The sequence below is a fragment of the Emys orbicularis genome, chromosome 5 (genome assembly GCF_028017835.1).
Source record: "Emys orbicularis isolate rEmyOrb1 chromosome 5, rEmyOrb1.hap1, whole genome shotgun sequence".
NCBI lineage: Eukaryota > Metazoa > Chordata > Testudines > Emydidae > Emys > Emys orbicularis.
In genome coordinates, this window is record NC_088687.1 from 120,907,761 (window position 1) to 120,924,180 (window position 16,420).

At 38.9% G+C, this 16,420-nt stretch overlaps 1 protein-coding gene across 2 annotated transcripts in view; it reads right to left on the reverse strand.

Moving 5' to 3' along the window:
• The window catches only part of PPP2R2C (protein phosphatase 2 regulatory subunit Bgamma), a 280,242-nt gene that overhangs the window by 10,762 nt on the left and 253,060 nt on the right, over window positions 1-16,420 (reverse strand). For both annotated transcript variants that reach the window (XM_065404868.1, XM_065404870.1), the window contains 2 exons: window positions 11,736-11,905; window positions 4,641-4,732 (listed from right to left, as the gene is read on the reverse strand). In XM_065404868.1, the coding sequence (XP_065260940.1) occupies window positions 4,641-4,732; window positions 11,736-11,905 (262 nt within the window). The remainder of the gene's footprint in view (window positions 1-4,640; window positions 4,733-11,735; window positions 11,906-16,420) is intronic.

Here is a 16,420-nt window from a genome sequence, read left to right on the forward strand (position 1 = left end):
TGGGATGGCTGGATGGCCCAGATTACCCTCTCTCTCCTCTGGACTGTAGGCACAAAAGATACACCTTGATGCTGTATTAGCTTTTCTGCAGTGCCCTCCCTGGTGCTCACTGTTGCCAGACCACCTCGTCACCATACTGTGTGATTGCAGAGGAGATGCATGGATTCCAAGGCCAGACGGGACCACTGTGATCATCTAGTCAGAGCGCCTGTGTAACATCTGCCATAGAACTCTCCCAAAATAATTCCTGGAGCACATCTTTTTAGAAAAACAACCAGTCTTGATATAAAAATGGTCAGACTCCACCACAACCCTTGGCATATTGGCCAATGCTTAATTACCCTCACAGTTGTGCCTTACTTCCAGTCTGAATTTGTCTAGCTTCAACTTTCAGCCAATGGATTTTGTTATTGGGGTCCAAGCCAGTGTGGAAGTGAGGGGATTCTTACAGATTTTCTTCCTCCAGGGGTGCTCCTGTCAATTTTACCATGGGAAAGGGCAATCTAGACTTTTCAGGTGCTCAGCAATAAGAGGGTATGGGTGCTGCCGTCATGGCAAGCTGGCCTTTTCAAAGGAACCCAGTGACTTTCCAAAACTCTGTTGCTTGGAAGAAAATTATGGAGTTTCTTAGGGAAAAGGAGGGAGAAGATCTGCTGCACTGATCCCCCATACACACGATTATGCCTATTTCGCAGGGCAGCCAGTCTTCACCTGGGAACCATACAACACGGTTCGGTGGTAGTGGGGAACTGACTGGCTTGAAGGGAGAGAGAAGGTTCATGACTATAAAAGATGGTGCATTGGTGGGGAACCTTAGCACCATTGCTGATAGACAAGCTTGGATAATAAACTCAGGAGCTATGGGGCACATATATAACTGGCCTGGATGGGACTACGAATGAGAAACAAGGGACTCCCAATCTGAGTGATGTCTTCTCTATTTTAAATGTGGATTTTGTGATCGACCCACCACTGCATCATACAAGACTGGGGTAGACAAGTGTACAAAACCAAATCTTTATTAAAGCAGTCATAGGCAAATCAGTGGTTTAAGTCCACTGAAACTTGCCACTTATGCAGAGTAGACTCAAGAAGCTAACTGGATGAAGACATAGGACTCTTTGATAGTTGTTTGTGATTTCATCTATCTACTTATATGGCCCTCACCACCATGGTAGCTGAAAGACTCCTTTGAAGGCTTCCCTCCAGCAGTTAGTTTAAAAAAAACATATAAAGGTATTGATGTACGTAGTTTCTAATATCATCTAGAATGTACAGGTGGCGGTCAGGTGAAACAGAAATTCAACAATGTAATTCACAGATAACCTGTTCAACTGCTGTTAATTCCAGGGCATTTGAGATAAACCCTGAAATAACATGTGCATATTTGCATTCCAAGGTTGGTGGTGGGAAGGGGACACTGTTTTACACGTTATTAGTTAATTCTTCCATTCACTTGGACTCTCAAATCTTTAAATAAAACAGCTATATACAATAAAGCTTGCATGTTCTGAAGTCATGTAAGCATGCATATGTATATACTATACATGGCATGTGTTTATTCTAACACAGTCAACTAACATAATATCTGCTCGGCTGGTTGCATTATTTTTAAGACTCCCCCCTTTACCTCCTGCAATTGCTGTTCTTGCCCAAGTATATAATGATTAATGTGTCCTTCAGCAAATGCGATCGGATCTGTCTGATTGTATTAGTTCCTGTTCAATGGCGTTACTGAGCATCAATCACGTTTTAATCAGAGCTTGTGTACATTGACTTTTTTGTAAACAGCCTCAACAATGGGGCTCATTGTGATCCTGAATTAAGTCCTTAATGGCAACGAAAACTAACTAAAAAGAAGACAACTTTCATATATAATCATGCTTTTAATTTTTGAATGCAACCATTTCTAATGTGCCACTTAACCTGTTAAATACCCTAAAACTAGATTAGCATTTTTAAAGAAAATGCCATCCTTATATTTGTAATCATTTTTATTAATGCAAATATCATTATGGGACTCCCCTTAAAGTCCCCAGGTGCTAATAGGCCTGTCTTACCTTTTGCAAAAAGCTGTATTTAAAATATATATATTAACATATCAGATCATCTATCTTAATATTGATGTGTATTTTTTAAAAAGATGGGAACTCTTCCTTAAAAAACACCAGTACAGAATCCATATATTGTGTACTGAAATAACAAAATAATTGCCACTTATACGAGCAAGATCACATCTCCTTGTTCAGAAGTGTCAATGCAAGTGTCACCCTAATGATGAAAATTGGTTGTGATGTATTTAACTCTCGTTCAGACTGTTAAGAGGACGTGTACTAAGTTTAGAAAAGAAAAACAAAAATAAATTAAAATAAAATGAATGTTGTCTTTTGTCAAATGTCTGACCAAAAGTTGTGCTCGCTGGTTTCTTAAGATCATGCCAGGTATCCCATCCATTTTAATAAGCAGTGTTTAGTGATGGATTCAGAATTGTGCAAGATTAACTATCCTCCCACATATAAACAGTGTGATAAAGTAAGCCTTTAAAAATGGAATGCTCCCACTTAATGAGGACCAGTTGATTTCATACTATGTTGACCTTTCTGATCTTTCAAGTGAGAATTAGACTGAAACAATTACTCTCATTTTAAACCCAATATTGAATAATTCTTGTATTATTAACATGTAGCTATCCAGATACTTTGAGGATGAGAACATTTTTGTTCAGCTACTGAAGGAAGTACCTGAGAGTGCAAATGCATGGCTGCCTACAAGCATAATGTCTTAGAGCTCCCATTTAAGGATGGATGAAATGGTTTTGAAGATATTAGGAGACTCCTGAAGCTTTGTGATGGTTTTGAAATGTCTGATTAACTCCCCTATCCTGCCCATACTCACACTTTTTTGCAGTTCTGCACTCTCAGGTTCTGGCTGGGATATGTGTCAATATTCCCCCCAAAAGGCTATTCAGGTGGTCTTTCCATCCTGACTGGAAGCAAGTAGTACTAGGACTCTCATGAGAGACTGTTGTTCTGAGGTTTCTATCTACTCTCTGCAGGTTCAAGAGGTTCAGAGAAGCACCCAAAACTCTGGATGCTTAGCTAAAGCTGAGCCAATCCTAATTTTCAAACATCTTGAGTCATGCCCACCACTAGCAGTCTTCTCTAGGACTGGTTAGCCCTGGCACAAGATAGCCTACACCCAAGGTGTCACAAGACGCTGTGGAGGATTTTACCCCAATGTGGTCACTGGCTGGTAGTCCATAAAATACATTTACACAATGCTGAAACGTAGCTAATTCCCAGTATAAAATAAAATAAACTCAGGTAGAATATCCCAAAGGCAATGGTCTTGTAGCTTCAGTTGACTGAGTCACTTAAAACTAGGCTGGATGAAGTACTTGGGAATATGCTATAGGAAATGTTTTTACATTAACAGGATGACCCAGTAAGTCTTTCCTGTTTCTAATTTCCATGATACTCTGGGGAATTCTATGAATTACATGAGTCGGTATATCTGTGGAATTGTGAAACATCTGCACACCTACTGGGCTAAAGAAAGGTACTTTATAGCTAGAGAAGGAACCATCAACTCAGTAGAGCAGTTCCAGGTCAGAGATTACAGAGGAATATAGTTTTCTCTGCATGAAGAATATGGTGGAAGGTTGTAGCACCTCAGTAAGGAGAGAACCTCTCTCCCTGGAGGAAAATAGGAACTGAGCAAAGGCAACTATAGTCCAAAGAAAAGAATGTATCTAACAACATTATAAAGCATGATTTTGTATCTCTATGTGTGTGTATGAGATAGAAACTCGGACCCATTTTTAGATGTATGAGGGGATGCATTTTGCTTGTATGGGTCGCATGCTCTATTATGTGTCACATACTCTACTCAGTCCTCACAGGGACCTGCCATTCATGTCAATGGGAATGCTGTGCAAGGAGTGAGAGCAGTATCTGACCACTAGGTGGTTCTTAGAAAAAGTAATCTTATCCTTGTTGTTATGAAGGAGACAGTGGTATTAATTATATTTACTTGGCATATCATAATACAGAGATGAGTTATAACTTTATGGGACAAATCCTGCTCTGTTCTACCAGAATGAAGCTAAAGCCTAAGAAATAAATGAATAGAATTTGGTCCTATATCTATAGTTCCTCCACACACACAAATTGCATGACATTAGAAGAATGCTTCACAAACGGTGACCAGTGGTCTGCAAAGCACTGACTGGCTCATCCTCCCTCCTTATTTTCAGCTGCTAGATTGGATTTACAAGGAAGCTACTTTGTTAACTTGCCTGAGCATGAGTTTCCTTAGCAAAACCCCCATGCAGGTGGGTTGTGAAAACGTTTTTTTAGTAAGTCCTGTTTTCTTTTTATTCTTTCAGCCCATTTTGGTGCTTTTGGTGGAAATGAGTGGAATTTGATTTTCTCCCAGTGGCTGTGTGCGGAGAATAATGATTCTTAAATTGTGGCTGAGTGGGTGAAAAGGTACAACAGCAGTAAAAGACTGGACACTGATATGGAGAAATGTAATTTGATATGTACAATAACCACAAGTTACAGATTTATTGATTATACTCCATCCTATGGCAGCCCCTCAGTGAAATTAAAATAGTGATGAACATAAGGATGGGTTACCTGTCTGATCCATTCCATGCACATTCAAACTTGTCAAAGATGCAGTCATTTTCATAAAGGGAACACAGCTTGCTCCTAAGGTAATCATGGACCTGTTTAGCAGAAAAAGACAGTGCAGTTTTTACAAATCTTTGTTTTAGAATATGTCCTATACTATTGCTCTTACAGGTTTGTAGATTTTACAAAGATAGAGAGTACTTCTATCTCTTAAACATGAGGTCTGTGCTTTTCTATAGTTCAATTAGAAGAGTGCTATAGAATTAATATAGCAGGAAAGCTCTGGCTAGAGCATGCTCTTCTGAGCATACTGTAGATTACCTCTCTCAAACATGGTTGGTTCCTGTTAGTGTGAATTTCTGAACTCTAGCCTGATTCCAAAACAGATCTTCCCAGCTGATACAGCAGATGTGCTAATGAGAGAATGAATCATCTAATTTAAATAGTAAATAATAAAAATCCAAGATCTATATAGACTTCCACTTACAATATAGGGCTGTGTGAGAGAGGTCCCTGCTCCATTTATAAAAGCTGTGGTGTTACGTTATACAGCAATTCAGAAGTAAAGGATAGTAAGATACGTGGTGTCTTATTTACATAGACTAGTACCCAGAATGCTCTCCTGCTCAGAATGCTCTCCCGCTCTGATAGCTACGTCATATCAGTGATGATGTCTGAGATCTGAAAACAAACCATGAGTTCTTATCTTGCATGCTTTGAAAGTAAGATTCACAGAAGACCTTGTTTTAGGCTGCATACTTCTATGGAGTGTGAGTTTATCATACAGAACACAACTCATGTGCATTGCATCGGTCCTTTAATTAATTCAATTTTTTCCTTCTGTATGATGTTCTTCACCCTCACATTGAAATAAGGAGTCAGACAATTCCTGCCTGCACAAGGCCTAGTAATCCAACACCTCCATCCGATATGAATGTTGTATAGATGACTTCTGAGGAAGAACCATATCAATGTAATGTAGCATAAGGACCAAATTTAGTCCTGCCATAAGAAGGTACCCCTTCCATTGAAGTTCATGAAAAGTACGTCTGTTTCTGTCAGAGCTAAATTTGGTTCTCCTGACTGTGGTGTTCTCAGCACATGTGCAGGATCCTCTGCTGGTCGAAGGCCTAGAATCTTCTCCAACAAGATACTTTAATACCAGTTTCACTGTTCTGTCTGGCTAGTTCACTCAAGTGTTATTAAAACTAGAACTGTTTGCAACAGCTTCACTGTACTGTAGTGAACAAACTTGCAAATTAACTCAATTTTGTATGGGCTATAAATTTCTGTCCTGGATCAATTTTTAGAATTAGATTAATGAGCATCCTATGCTATATATGATCAAAGTATGTCAGCTGAACATGCTATTTACTTAATAGCTAATAAACATGTGGGAGATGTGGATAGAATGTTTCCCAGTTAAATGCATTTACTGAATGTTGCACATTGTGGTGCACATTCATGTTGGGTGCTTCATGTAACCTTCATAATGAGATCATTCCATCTTCCCTTTATTGATAGCCACCAGATTTTTTCAGCAGAAATTGGCTGGGTTCCCTAATTGTCACTCATATCTGAGGCGACAATCATTGTCTCATTTGTTAATATTTTTAAATGTATTACAGGATTGGGACTATTTGTGTTAATAGTGTTTATTGTGTTACTTTGTGTTATAGGAGTGGGGCCCTTTCATCAGTATCCTGATTGCCTCGCACAAAAATCAACACATGGAAGAAACTGACAAAAGAGGATGGGGCAGGATGAGAGGATGAAGCACCAGTAAAATTGTATACATAGTATTCAGTGGTCTCAGATCTCCACCTGCCTAGCCATTTTCATCTTTTCATGCTCTTTTTTCTGCTATCTGTTCCATGTGCCACCTGTCCATTGTGACTAATGCTCCCTTTGAAAAGTGCGTTCAGCTCTACAACTTTTAATAAGCTATGCAGTGCTTTGTGTTTCCTCCACTTTCATTCTTCCTTCTGAATTTCAGAAGTTCTTAACTCCTCGTTATCAAGGTACTGATGCTCTATCCACAGGCTTTCACAAATGCCAGTGCTCATTTGTCAGCTCTTCATTCCGACCTTTCTTTTCATTCTTGCTCACACTGATACCCTCCAGGATAACTGTGAGAATCTTCGTGGTTAAAAATTTGAACATCTGTCCTGTTTTTCCATTGTCATCTCCCACTCATGGAATGTTGAACTGTCCTAAAGATGAGGTTATCAAATCAGCATCCATTGCATCAGTAAATTAAACAATGTACCAGAGGCAACCATGCACCAACATTACCAAGATCACTGCTGTGCTGGCCTCTGTAAAGGCAGCACAGCAGTCGTGCGGATGATTCCAGATGATGACTTCATCCCTCCCTGCACCAGTCAGCAGAGCGGTTGTGGAAGGGAGCACACATAGCTACCTCCTTAAGAGTGGCAGGGGGTGGCTTTCCCTGGAAACTCTTGGAAGCTCCATATCACCTCCGTGGTAGCTCAGTGCTACAATTTTGCCCTGTATTTCCTACCCTCGATGCAATGGATTGATGTGACTGACCATTTAGAAACACGGTTTCAATGGGATAATCTGTGGCCAGTGGCATTGCAAGAAAACACATTTTAAAAAAAAAGTCTAAGACCACAAGCAATAAAAGTACTTTTGTTTGTACACTTAGGTTTTTTATAATTAATAATTATTATTAATTATGATAAAATTGATCTACTGCTTAATGAATTCTGGAGGTAAAGCCCACACTATCATGGTTTGATGATAAAACTGGATTTTATTGTCCAAGTATTGCTCGTATGTGTTATCTTGCCATCTATGAAAAATGTTCCAATTTCCATAAAAGCTGTTCTTAAAGATTTGCTACCAGAATTTTCCTTTCTGGAATCATGCTCCTCTGTTATGTAAGCCCTTGACAGAATTATCCAGACATTCTACGCTCTAGGGAAACACTAGGGAGCTATTTTGTTGGAACAAATTATTTCAGGCAGGGATTGTCATGACAAAAGGCACATTAGTCTGAATTATTGTCATGCCCACTTTAGGATCACACTGATACTAACCACAAACATGGACAAGTTTGGTTGTTGCTAACAGAGGTCTGTATTATTCTGACCCCAAGGTGATGAGGCCTTAGAGAATTACATGAGAGATCTTGTTTAGAAGATGTCCAAGAAACTAAATTCTGTCAGTGGAGCAGTTATAAAACTTGTCTTTTCTTGACCCCTATGGAAAATCTCCTATGGTGACCCTTTACGGAAACAATCTCATCTAGCCTCCAAAATCTATACATTCCATATGTGCACATGGCACTTCACAGCAGTCCAAATTTAAATCCAGTAATATACAATGATGACTACAACAAGGGAAGACCAGGCATAGTGGATTAAAAAGGCCAAGGGTTGTAATCATATACCATGTTGTTGTTTCAGTTAGCAATATGCTTTAACAGTTCTCTGAGAGCAAGTCATATATGAGTGACGTGAGGAGTAGGAGGAAGGCCGGTAAAATGGTGAATGTGTCAGAGCAATAGAGAGGAAGGGAAGGTGGAGGGAGTGGATAAGGGCACAGGCAGCAAAAGAAAGACAGAAGGATGGTTCTGTAAAAAGGAGAATGTGGTGGGGGAACACAGCGAGGGCAGGATGTGATAAGCCACCAAAACTGAGCAAAGTCAATATGAGAGTTTTAATATTAGTTAACTGGGCTGACTATGGGAAGTTGTGATGGCTTCCTCTTTGCTGCTAGTGCAAGTGCCAGTTGATTCCAGACACCTGAGGCTTTTTGTTGGCTACCCCCTTGAGGGAGGAGGAGGCTGGGAGCTGAGCATGAAATGGAATCATGTTATGTGGATTCCTTCTAGCAATTAAAGGGGAAACAGAAGAGAAATAGGGTACAGTTCAGAGCACATCAGAGGTATATAATTTTTCTCTAACTTTATTTAGTGGCAATAAGCTCAAGATAATGCAGTTCAGAGTCCCGCACAGGATGTATTGGAAGTCTGCATGTCTTTATAGTTGTGCCTTATGAGAACTTGGCATTTGTTAAAGTAATTAGTGCTAGTATGAGACACATTACAAAGACTAGTCCAAAATACAATATAATATTGGGACTGAGTAATGAATATTATTGATGGGATGTGAGGATAAAAATTGCCCCTGACCTTCAGTTACTTAATGTACATAAGTTCTTGTTATGAAGAACACATTTTTACAATGGATGTCCATAGTGTTTTCTAGTGTAAAATAGGAGAAAATTTAGACACAAAACAGTAGCAACATGGAGAGACTGATACAGTAGATCAGTAGTTCTCAACCAGGGGTCCAAGGCCCCCTAGGGGGCCTTGAGCAGGTTTCAGGGGGCCTTCAAGCAGGGCCAGCATTAGACTTCCTGGGACGCAGGGCAGAAAGCTGAAGTCCCACTGCATGGGGCTGAAGCCCAGGGTCCTGAGCCCTGTCACCCGGGGTTGAAGCTGAAGCCTGAGCAGTGTAGCTTCATGGGGGCCCCTGAGGCATGGGGCCCCAGGCAACTTCCCCTGCTTGCTACCCCCTAACGCTGCCCTGGCTTTTATATGCAGAAAACCAGTTATTGCGGCACAGGTGGGCCGTGGAGTTTTTATAGAATGTTGGGGGGCCTCAGAAAGAAAAAGGCTGAGAACCCCTGCAGTAGATGACAAAGCAAGTCTCTTAACATGTGTCATATCCTGAGTACATGATGATTCACCACACTTTAAAGCAATATTAATGTTATTGATGAGAAATCGTTTTACACTACAGTAAATAATTGCTACATGGGTTATGATGCATTAGATGAAATGATGTAACTCAAATATTCTTATTTATCTTGTTTCTTGTTTATCTTATGTTTCACTTTCCTTTTTTGCATGTAGGCTTTTCTTTATTTGTTTGCAGTTGGAAAGGCATAACCCGTAGCTACAGTCCACCAAGCCCAGATTTTCATAACTGTGTATGAGCAAATACATGTCCAATTTGCACCCACAGTTATTGTGCTTACATGTGCAGTTGCACTAATGACATGTACAAATATCAATATGTTCAAAAATGCACAGTTCTGAAAATCTGGGCCTTAATTGCTGCCTTCTGAGTACATGTGAAGGTGTATAATAATATTTCTTTATTAATTTGCATTTGCTATCCAGACATTGGTGTGCCTGTGACCTAGTGGACATAATAGCTGCATGAGAAAAAATATATTTTAAAAAAGTATATTTTTGAACATTTTCTTTTTTCTATAAAATCCAGAACCATCTTTTCCAATGAGAAGAGGACAAAAGGCTGCAGAAAATAGCCTGAATTTATTGAATCCTAATCACTGATGTTATACTGTCCTACGAGGCATCCTCTCATAAATCACTCGTGATCTTTCTTGTTTTGTTAGCTGCAAAGGGTTTATTTATACCAATGGCATCACTATCCTCTCTACAGTGGGTAAGTGTTTGTCTTTTCTTTTCAATCTATAGTTTCATTGAAGGCAGCAAGACCTAGTTTTAGACTTTCCATCTTTTTATAAGCTTCTGATTATTGCTGTCAGTACTGAAAAATTTACATTTTACTCATTCCCCACATCTCTGCATGGAGAAATATAACTTTTTAATTGGCCCCACTGCAAGGTGTCAGGTTGATTTAAAGGTGGCCAGCTTATTTCAAAGATTCCTACAGGAGGAAATAAAAGCAGATGTCAGACTCAAGACAAACAGGTTGGCCTGACCATTTCTTTCCCTCCTGGGAGAAGGCTGCTTACCACATTAACATATATGCAAAATAACACATTGCCAGAGGTCCTAAAATCTTAGACATGGATGTAACATACCAAATACTGTTTTATTTCCCTCACTTCTCATCATGTTTCATATAAGAACCAAAATCGCTAACACATTTATCACTATCAGGGCAGTTAAGTTACTGAAGAAAGTCAGTTTTGTGGCTTTACAGGAATGTAAATTGGCATTTTCAAAGGCTAATATGGGATTTAGCTACACAGCTCCTACTGAAACTAATGGGATGTGTTCCAGAAACCTGAGTCTATATTGGCTGCTTGTACAGTTAAAGAGAAAAGGAAAACAAGACCCTAAATACTATTATGGTGGGATTTGGCACTCCTGATAAGCCAGACTCCTGAGTTCTGATTAAATGTTACCAGGAGTTCAGGTAAATAATTTAAAAAAACCAAACCAACCCCCACAACTCTATTCCCAAGGCAGGGAACACGGGCTTTACCTCCACTGACCTAGAATGTGGGATATATACAGCAGAATATTCATTTTCAACTCCTCATCTCCTGCAGGGCTGTCATAGCTAGGCATTACTGACCAGTCCAACTGTACTTTTAAAGGTTGTCATTTTACATGTGCTTATGCAGAACAGAGTTTTCGACAGCTTTTTCCCATTGTATTTTTGCAACAAGGACTTTTTGGGGGCACACTTGTCCCACTTTGAGTGATGTTAGAATATTTTAAACTCAGATTGTTCTTACCAGATAGCACACGCTCCAGGGCCCAAATTAACTATTGGTTGAAGTCAGCAGAATTGCATGCTCCAACATTGAATTAGTCACCTCGTGTGAGTCTGACGGGCGTTAGCTAAACTCCCATAGTGATTACAATATTATGATGTAACAAGGGTTAGTTTTGGGATTAGGCAGTTCAGAACTCTAGGAAGAAATCTACAGGTGGGATTTTCAAAAGCACTCAGCACTGGCCTAATTCTGCTCCCCCTAACTTAATGGTGCAGCTGAGCACTCTTGAAAACTCTAACCTACATCTTTCTTACAACCATTAAATTGTGGAGTTGCATAATGAACGTATTGACGCAGAACTGAAGAGATGATTCCCCTTGATATAGGCAGCAGTTGTTTTAAGGGCCAAATTCAACTTTGGTATAGCTCCATTGACTCCAGAAGAGGTAATGCTCTTTCACCAGTGCTCTTCGAGCTCAAGTGAATCATATCTACTATTTATTTTAAAGTGACTCTTGTATAACAGTCAGAACAAGCACTGCGGATCTATAGTGCGCTATGAATATATTTGGAATATTGAGATGTTTTTGCAGCGTTGCCCTTTAAGACATAGCAAACATCTACCTGATATGTTTCTATAGGCTTCGTTTCCATGTTCAGATCCCAAACTTTGACAGTGAGGTAATCCCTTGTTAGCATATATCGGCCACTGTGACTGAATTTAACATCCGACACTGAAGAGATAATTTCTGAAAAAAACGATCTGTTACTGGGGTCTTCCGGTTCTTCAAAAACTGTGTTTTTTTTAAAAAAAGAGAGAAAAAGAAATTAGAATATCATAAAAATGTTTCTTTATACAATTCTTCATTATGTGCTTCTCTTTAGAAATAATATGGTTAAAGGTACAAATCCATACCATATAACATGAATGATATGGCTGTTAATTTCTTCATGATATCTTTAAATAAGAATACAAGATTCACATTTTAGAACATGGGCTTTGCCAGTTTTGGAGGAAGCAAATGTGATGGCTCAGTTAAATGGACTACAGATGATGTCAGTTTAGAACTGAGTAACAATGATAGCTTAGAATTATCATTTATTGTTTGTATTACACTAGTGCTTAGGAGCCCCCGTCATGGACCAGACCCCATTGTTTTAGGTGCTGTATAAACACAACAAAAAAAGACAGTCCCTGCCCTAGAGAGTTTATAATGTGATTAAGTGTGTGTGGTGCCTTTCATTCAGCATGATCCCAGACTATCTACAAAACTATACTCATAAGAATCATTTCATCCACCAATGAAGTACAACCACCTCTGTGTTTAAAGACAGCAGCCGTTGAAACTCTTTTTGTTTTGTACAGCCCTATGAAAAAGCTGAGGACAGGAAATGAAACAAATTTTCCATTTAAAACTGGTGAGGGAAGGTATGTATTAAATGGAAATTAGTCACGATCCTGCAAAATGCGACAAGGGATCGTTCATGCCCACAAGAAGTCAAGAACAGCGTTGTGCAAATAACTGACTTTTCAGTTCACTGGCCAAGTCAAAAACTAAAACTGAACTGTTTTGGGTCAACCCAAAATGATTTTTAATTTTTTGGCAAACCAAAAAGTAAAAGAAACAAAATGTTTTGGGTAAATCAAATGAAACAAAATGTTTTATTTCATTTGACCAATTTTAACTTTTTTTTTTTAAATTGCAGCAACTTTCAAAACTAAGTTATTTAAAAAAAAAGGAAATTAATTTCAAAACTGTCAAAACAATTTTTTTTGACTGAAACAATCTTGTGAATTTGACATACTTTGGCAAAATGTTTTGGTTGACTCAAATCTGCATTTTGGCAAAAAAAAAAAAAAAAAAAAAGTTTATCCAAAAACCACTGCCCAGCTCTAGTCAAGAACTTCATTTTACGTAATATCTCTTAGAAGTAGAGGTCCCTCATGACATGATGGGATCAGCTGGTTCAGTAGTGACACAGTTAGTGAATCGCCATCGCTATTCTTACACCTTGTTTGTCCTGGGAGGGCTTCCATCCCATTACTGACCAGCTGCAACCCTGCTTACACTGGGAGATGTATATATTATTAATGATTTTTTTTTTCGTAAGAAAAATGTCCTCTGCATCCTCTGCCAAGGCACTTGGGGTGCTGTACAATATAATAAAACATTAATTATGGCTGAGATTTTCAAAGAAGCCTAAGGGAGGGAGGTACTCAACAGTTATGAAAATGGCCTCTCTGAAAAATTCTGACCTAAAATGAAGAGTTAAAATTAGTTAAATATAGTATATGCTACAGTGTACAACAATAATAATGCACTCAGGCTTTTAATCTGAAGGGCTCAACATTTTTCAAAAGGAGAATTATCATCCCTATTTCACAGATGCAAAAACTGAAGACTTGTAGCTAACAATAAAATATCAGGTATATTTCAGATATCAACATGAAATAGAAATATTAATTAATGTTGTAACACAGGGCCTACAGGCCTCAGGTCTGTAAGACAATAGCTTAGCTAAACTGAGGTCTAAGGCCTAGAGCAGTGGTTCTCAGACTTTTGTACTGGTGACCCCTTTCACATAGTGCGACCCCCCCCCCTTATAAGTGAAAAACACTTTTAAATATATTTAACACCATTATAAATGCTGGAGGCAAAGCAGGATTTGGTGTGGAGGCTGACAGCTTGTGACCCCCCCATGTAATAACCTTGTGACTCCCTGAGGGGTCCCAACCCCCAGTTTGAGAACCCCTGGCCTAGAGACTTGACAGAAGCAACTATCTAGTAAGTGATCCGAGATCATAAGTTGTCACAAGATAGCAATGACCATATATCACAAGATGTCATAAGACAGAATATTGCATTAAGCAAGTGTTGCTAAACTGCTGATATTTAGGAAACGTATATTGCAATGTACCAGTTAAAGCCGGTTAGAATATTGTGGAGATTTTTGCAAACATAGGAAATCAGCAATGTGCCAACCACAAGTTGTTATAGTGATTGAGTGACATAAATGTTAAAGAGTACAAGGAGAACTAATAGCCCAAGCACCCATCAGGGTCTCCTGACTCCGAGCCCCCTTTGCTAACCACTTAACCATACTTTTTCTGCATGTTAAGTTCACAGTCTGAGATGAGATGTCTGCAAGTAACTGAGGGAAAGAGTTTACTAAGTATTTAGATAAGTAAAGTGGCTTTCTCCCCCACCTCACCCTTAAAGCAAAAGAATTAAAATGCATTTATGTGTGATTACTTTTTGTAGTCCACCAAGAATTTACTTCTCAACAAAATTCAAAGGATCTAAGTTACAGCTTCAGAGAATCAAAATAATGTCACGCTGAAAAATAAGAGAGCTGACTGTCTGTGGGTTAACTCAGAAAATGATGGGCAACTTCCTTTGCGGATGGTGCGTCAAATGCAGCCATGCTTGCACATGAGAACAGACTCTCTATATTTAAACACATACAACAAATCTAAATGATAATTAACTACATCAAAAGAGAAAAGAAAGAAAGAAAAAACTTTTCAGCCTGAGAGTAAACGAACACCTTTAAACAGCTCTCTGAAAATGTGCGGAGACATTCAGTAAGGTAGATATTTTGTAATTATCCTGTCAAGTTTTCAATAGAAGTCTGATGAGCACAAAGCAATTATCATCTCTCACACCTCTTCCCTTTAATCTGTCCAAACCGTGTATTGTGAATGGCAGGAATTTCATCCTCCTAATTATGATGTAAAGTTGTTATTAAAACCAGGAAAGAAAAAAGCCACTAAAATGCTCTTTCATTTATGGCAGTGATGAGTTTTCTCCGTGCTTCTCAGCTTAAAAGCTCTACAGTTCTGGTTGAGTTCTGCTAATGATTTCAAGAGGAGTTAGATCAGAACTGGTGTGCTCTCTATTTCATTACATAGTCATAATGGTCATGTACAATAGTGGCCCTTATTTAAGGGAAATACTTAGGGTTCTCTCATCATCTACAGTATTCCCTGTTTTCCTATATTTACTACAGTAAATACCTTGAATACTATAAATCATGAGGTTATTTATCTGCGAATATTGATTTAGGTATTAAAGTCAAGGTTCACTACCTTTTTTAAAAGGTATTTTCTTTATATGAGAGAAAATGGAATTTAGTAGCCCTGCTCTGCTGTAAGCAACTCCTTTAAACAAAGTAGCTAGCCCCAGGAAGATCATCTCAGTGTAGGGAGCATCTTTGGGTGGTTTTGTGATCTCTATAACACCCCTGTGTGCAGCGGATATAAGAGACATGCTAGGGGAAAGAGGAGTAGCTAGGGCATACCAACACACTGAGCATCTCTGCCTGCTATATTAGTTTGCTGGAGTCATTATCATCCGTGTAAGGTAAAGCAGCCTTTGGTCTTCTCTAATTCACATTGGAAGACCAGTAGCCCAGGATCAAGAGAGTGCAAAGCTGCCTCATTAAACTGGGAATTGGAAACAGAGTTTTGCTGAAAGCTGCTTAAAAACCAAGTTATAGTTCTCTAGCAACTACTAAATAACTTTGATAACTTCTGTCTACCTTCAGTTATGAAAAAATGGATTTCATACTCCAAATGCAATTGTTCCTTCTCAATGTTAATTAGATCAAAATGCTAACGCTAATTGTCCAAATGCAAACCATTGCACAAGCTGATGAACACAATCATCAGTAATCGTGTGTCATTTGAATTTTCATTTAACAGTACCTAGATTTAAATATGGTCTTGATGGTAGAGGCAGTGCTATCATTAGCTATGAACTAATCTGATGCAGTTATTTGTTTCACACAAGTTACAGCAAATCAATTTATTTTACAAAAGTTTGATTTCCTATCTTTGTGACTCTGTAGGTTTAAACTCAATAACTTCCCACTTCTTTCTTTTGTTTCTACCCTACTAATCTCAATGCCTGACACAGTGGAGAGGACCATATGCAGGAACAAGTAGGGAAAACAGCATGTACAAGGGAGATCAGTGGCTCTGTGGAATAATCCCCCATCTGTCAGGCTCTGCAGCTTATAAGGGAGCTGTTATGTGAAAATGATAAAGAATGACAGAGAAAGTTACCTTCTTCTAACACTTTCCAAGGACTTTATTAGAATAAACAAAGAGCATTAGCCCTTAAATTTTGCTTCACTGCAGAACTTCCACCTTGAACCTCTTCTAGCCCCCCTCTGATCTCCCTGGCTTCTTGCTACAGATTTAAAAACAGTACCTATTTTCACAGAAAAATGTCTGAGTGCGGAAAGGGGAAAGATTGGGTTGATGGATGTGCTCCAGAATATTGCTCCCCTACAGCCTGTAGACA